This window comes from Salvelinus alpinus, chromosome 7 (genome assembly GCF_045679555.1).
Source record: "Salvelinus alpinus chromosome 7, SLU_Salpinus.1, whole genome shotgun sequence".
NCBI classification, from domain to species: Eukaryota; Metazoa; Chordata; class Actinopteri; order Salmoniformes; family Salmonidae; genus Salvelinus; species Salvelinus alpinus.
The window spans coordinates 30376941-30382838 of NC_092092.1; the positions used below are offsets into that span (position 1 = coordinate 30376941).

Genomic DNA, 5898 nt, shown 5'->3' on the forward strand with positions numbered 1-5898 from the left:
CTGACTCAAGATCACTAGAGGCAAGATCACCTCCACCACGCTGACACTTAACACAGGGGCCCCACAGGGGTGTGCTCTTAGTCCCCTCCTGTACTCCCTGTTCACCCACAACTGTGCGGCCACGCCTGACTCCAACACCATTATCAAGTTTGCTGACGACACGATGATGGTAGGCCTGATCACCGGCGACGATGAGTCAGCCTACAGGGAGGAGGTCAGTGACCTGGCAGTGTAGTGCCGGAGCTACAACCTCTCCCTCAACGTCAGCAAGACCAAGGAGCTGATTGTGGACTACAGGAAAAGGGGGGGCGAGCACGCCCCCATCCACATTGACAGGGCGGTAGTGGAGCAGGTAGACAGCTTCAAGTTCCTTGGTGTACAAATCACTAAAGACTTAAAATGGTCCTAACACACACACGCACAGTTGTGATGAAGGTGTGACAGTGCCTCATCCCTCTCAGGAGGTTGAAAAAGTTTGCCATGGGCCCTCAAATCCTGAAAAGTTTCTACAGCTGTACCATTGAGAGCATATTGACTGGCCGCATCACTGCTTGGTATGGCAATAGCCCCGCCCTCGATTGCATGGCACTACAGAGGGTTGCGAGGACAGTCCAGTTCATCAATGTGGCCGAGTTCCCTGCCATCCAGGACCTCTATATCAGGCGGTGTGAGAAGAAGGCCCGGAATATTGTCAGACTCCAACCACCCAAACCATAGACTACTGTCTCATCGTTGTCGGTGATCAGGCCGACTACTGTTGTGTCGTCAGAAAACTTAATGATGGTGTTGGAGTTGTGCCTGGCCACACAGTTGTGGGTGAACCGGGACTACAGTAGGGGGCTAGGCACGCACCCCTGAGGGGCCCCAGTGTTGCAGATCAGCGTGGCAGATGTGTTATTACCTACGCTTACCACCTGGGGGCAGCAAGTCAGGAAGTCCAGGATCCAGTTGCAGAGGGAGGTGTTTAGTCCCAGGGTCCTTAGCTTAGTGATGAGCTGTGTGGGCACTATGGTGTTGAATGCTGAGCTGTAGTCAATGAACAGCATTCTCACATAGGTGTTCCTTTTGTCCACTCGTGAAACCCCGTCCAAGGTTTCCCTTTTTTCAGGGGGGTAATCAGATTTGGCCACAATGTCTCTCACGTTTGGGGGTCTTTTAAAGACAATACGTGGGGAATGTTAAAGATGGGTTTCAGTTGTAGGTCAGTGTCAACAATGTACCAGTGCTTCCTGTTAAATGCCTTCCCCAAGGGTGAGTATCGGGTGAAGCAAAAGCATAAGCTTTTTCTTTTAATTTTGGTTGAAGGTTTTCCAACTGTTAGCCCTTCAAAACAATCATTGTCATGTTTTACCCAATTTTCTTTATACGTCCTTTCCTTAAACCTTTGTGTGAGTCCATGGTCTGTTTCTGGTACGAAGCATCAGAGCTACATATCCTTTTAATGAGGCTGAATTGACTTAAAGGGAGACTTTTAATGAGTGGACACGGATGGAAGTGGTCCCCTCTAAGGAGGGTGTTCCTATCTGTAGGTTTCCTGTAGAGATCTGTAGAGGGAGGTTTTGCCCATAATAACCATCACATTAAGAAAACTGCTTTGGGATAGGTCATAGTTAATGGTGAAACGAAGGTGCTCATTCATAGAGTTTAGATAGGCATGGAATTCCAATAGTTCTTCCTGGGTCCCTGTATAAACTATAGATCAGGAAATTATAATCTAAATATCTCAGAATGAGGAAAATATTGGGGAGAAAGGGGTTAAGTTCTGGATTCAGCACCACCTGTTTTTCAAACATTCCTAGATACATGTTAGCATATTTAGGAGCCATAGTGCTTCCCATCACTGTCCTTTTGGTCTGGAGGAAAAGGCACCTCTGAAGAGAAAATTGTTGGAGGTTAGTAACAGTTCAGCCAAGTCCACAATACAATTGGTGCTGGGTAGAGCATTAGGGGGATGTTCATTGAGGTAGAACATGAGGGCCTCAAGGCCGCACTGGTGGGAGATGTTAGTATATAGGATGGTAACATCAAAAGTACAAAACATTAAATTTTCTGGTATAGAGCCCACAGATTTAAGGAGATTGATAAAATCAAGAGTCTCTGGTGTACGTGGGGAGAGAGCTCACCCAGGGCTTCACAAAATGGTCTACAAAGGTTGAAATGTTCTCTGTCAGAGATCAGTTACTACTCACAATAAGCCAGCCTGGTATAGCTGGCGTCTTTTTTAATTTCGGGGAGAGTGTAAATGACAGGTGTGTTTGGGCAGTCAACTTTCATATATGCATATTCTGTCTTTGTAATTTCCTCTTCATTCAAAAACTTAAAACAGTTCATCATGGATCAGAGACTTGAATTGATTAGTAGGATCCCTAGGGAGTCTTTGCAAAATGAATCATCTCTGAGAATTTTCTTTCCATAGTCTGCAGCATTTTACATCACTATTGCACCTCCTTTGTTGGCAGGTTTTATAATGATAGTGGAGTCATTCTTGAGTTCCATAAGAGAATCTTTCTCTGCTTTCGACATGTTGCGGAATACCTTGTATTCTTGTTTCTTAGCCAGGAGATTATGTACATCTTTCTCAACTAGGTGACAGTATTTTTCAAGAGAGGTATTTATTTTGGGAGGTATACATGTGCTTTTTCTCTTAAAATATGTATTTTCCCTTAACATGTCCTCAGAGCGAGAGTCAAGTTCATTGTCATTCTGGTTATCAATGAGAAGATCATTAACACTATGTCCTGTCTGGTTACTTGTCTCATGCAATGTATTTACATTGGCAGGTGCATAGGGAGCAACCCCATTACCAAAGAATTCAGTCAATCTCAAGCTGCGGAAAAACTTTGGAAGTCTATAACGGTATTAAAGTCATTGGCCTGTGCCGTTGGAACAAATGACAGTCCCTTACCTAAGGCAGATGAGCATGTGTCAGATATAGATCTGTTTGACAAGTTCATTACAATGTCTTCCTCCGTGTGAGTCGGAGGAGTGTGCGTTATCCACACTGCAATGTTTTGAAAGGTGGGCTTTTATTTTTAAGGTTCTCTCATTACCATACAGAGTGATGTCATCGTTTGTGCTGCGTGCAAAATATTAGTTGGTTTAGAGCCCCACAGTGGAGGTGTCATAAAACCTAGCGGTCAAACAGGGAAGTAGTTCCAATGGTTTTTTCACCATTAATTGTTCCCGTGGGGAATTGTTTAGAAACACTTAATAAGGGCTGTGTTTCGTGTAGACTTACCCTGGCTTGACGCTTTGATAACCATGTAAATCTCTCTCGGATATGGTGACTTTGATCAATATAGTCGGCTGTATTTACTTTCGGATTCGAAAACGCTAATTGGCATCATGGAAGACTACAAATCCCTGCAAGCTCCTGCACGTCATCTCTAGCTGACACCTTTGCTAACAGGTATTGTGCACAGGAGGTTGGTGGCACCTTAATTAGGGAGGATGGGCTCGTGGTAATAGCTGGAGATTTTTTTGCGGGTAAATACAGGCGAATATATTGACAGTCTCCTTGGCCTAGAGGTTTACACGGTTATCAAAATTTCACGCTAGGGTAAGCCTACACGAAACACAGCTCTTAGTTTGTAATTTTTTTTTTTTTAAATGCCCATGGGGAAAAATGTATGAAGGAAAAATTATTGGAACCATTTCCGTTTGACTGCTAGGTTTTATGGGTAGTATAACTCATACCGTGGTACTCTATTGTCGCTGCGCGTTGAATGACATGAAAAGACTAGGGGGGCGTGGACTCAATTCTCCACACGCGCAGCATAACCTATTTAACGGCATCTGCGACGACTATTAATTACATTGTTTACTTGCGTTCATCTGTTATTGCAATGGCACAAGCCGATTCAAGAAACGAAGTAGCAGAGCGCATTGGATACATCACACGAGTCCAGAGTTTCAGCGCGTGCCATCGATTGCACAGGTACCAGTGCAATCCTTTTTTGTTGTTGTTGAAAACGACGACGCAATAGGCAGCTTAATGCAGGGTTGCCATCTAGAAACTGCTGCAGAGGCTGCGAGACGAGTGCAAGATGGAAAGCATTTAGGTATTATTGTGTTTCTAGTGAGACGTTTTATTTGATAGAAGGGAGAGTTTTAACGCCACGAAACTGGAATCGAGTATAACCTGTTGCGTCAATCCCGGAAGATCATGGGATCTGTAGTTCTATTGTAGAGACAGCTAAGCCATCAACTTCTTAAAATTGTTAAACGTTTTTATGATCTATTTGTTGAATTGAAACCTCATGTATTGCGTTGTCTCTCCAGCCCGACGTTGAGTGATGAGGTAAACAAGAGGATATTTGGGAAGTGCAACAATCCCAATGGCCATGGACACAACTATAAAGGTCAGTCATTGGTCAAGGTCTCATCCAAACCATGCACCTAGGACCAATTCTGTTGTCAGTTATTGTCTGATTCACAGTTGGCCTATAGGTTACATAGCTGGCCTGTTCCATAACTTCAAACTGGGTCTAACTCCATGTTTATCTAAGGCTCTGTTGTGTTTTTGTATTTGTAGTAGAGGTGACGGTACGGGGAAAGGTAAGTCCCACCTGAGACTTTGCGTCGTACCATATTCATAAAAACACGACTTACAAAACGTTGTCATGGTTGCTAGTGGTAGAAACACACCAGTAAATCACATGACACTCATGATATGAAAGCAGTCTGCCTCCTTGGTAATGGATGTTGGAGACACACAGACCGTCACAGAGCTTCTCTTTGTCCATCTCCAGATCGATCGTCACACAGGCATGGTGATGAACATTACAGATCTGAAGCAACACATCGAGGTGAGACCCTCCCTTTCTTCCAATCCTGGATTTGACTTTTTGATTTGAAGCGAAGGCTATGCTTTGATAGCGTAGGCTGCTAGACTATTAATTTCTTCATTAATTTCACATTTATAGCACATTTATAGAGAATAAGGAAAATGTGCATTAATTTATTACTGTATTATTTACAAACTCATGTATAATCCTGATACAGGAAGTCATCATGATTCCGTTGGACCATAAAAACCTGGATAAGGACGTCCCCTACTTTGCCAATGTTGTTAGGTGTGTGCTCCTCTACTGGACCGTAGCCTTATGTTTATGAGTAACGGGTGGATTTTCAGTTCGGAACACGCGATTCAGAGTTTCCATGGTTTAACGTTTTTTTTTGTCTGCTGTGCAGCACAACAGAAAACGTGGCTGTATATATCTGGGACAACATGGTCAAGCAGCTACCAGCCAATCTTCTCTACGAGGTCAAGATTCACGAGACTGACAAGAACATTGTTGTATATCGAGGAGAATAGCCAGCCACCTTCAGTACCTTGTAATTAGTAAGATCTTTACTAATATACATTATGTAGTATGCACATCTCATGTTTGAGTTCATAGATGGACTTATACGATGTGTTATGATAGTATTAAAGTACAGTGTTGAGGTTATACTATTGAATAGTATTGTGCATCATTTGCTGGTGCAATCCACTCTACAACTTTGTTACAATAATAAATGGAATAGCTCAAATTTAAACATGTTGCTTGTGCCTCTCTACTGTGCATCTACAATAGAGAACATCTAGAATGTACCTGACTACAGATTGACCACTAGAGTGCAGGATCTGAATGCCTCATAGCCCAGTAAGCAGCTTGACTTGACTGAAATGTCTAGTACAGGGGTGTCAAACGCATTCCTTGGAGGGCCTAGTGTCTGCTGGTTTTTAGTTTTTTTCTTTTAATTAAGACTTAGACAACCAGGTGAGGAGAGTTACTTGCTAATCAGTGACCTTAATTCATCAATCAAGTACAAGGGCTCCCGAGTGGCGCAGCGGTCTAAGGCACTGCATTTCAGTGCTAGACGCGTCACAACAGACCTTGGTTCGATCCCGGG

At 43.5% G+C, this 5898-nt stretch overlaps 1 protein-coding gene across 1 annotated transcript; it reads left to right on the top strand.

The window, feature by feature from the left end:
• The first annotated feature begins 3434 nt into the window (after nt 1–3434).
• pts (6-pyruvoyltetrahydropterin synthase) lies at nt 3435–5541 on the top strand. Its single transcript, XM_071409780.1, has 6 exons — nt 3435–3937; nt 4282–4361; nt 4535–4557; nt 4752–4808; nt 5005–5075; nt 5194–5541. The coding sequence occupies exons 1-6, from the start codon at nt 3846–3848 to the stop codon at nt 5315–5317; spliced, it is 447 nt and encodes a 148-aa protein (XP_071265881.1). The 5' UTR covers nt 3435–3845; the 3' UTR covers nt 5318–5541.
• Nucleotides 5542–5898: the final 357 nt, after the last annotated feature.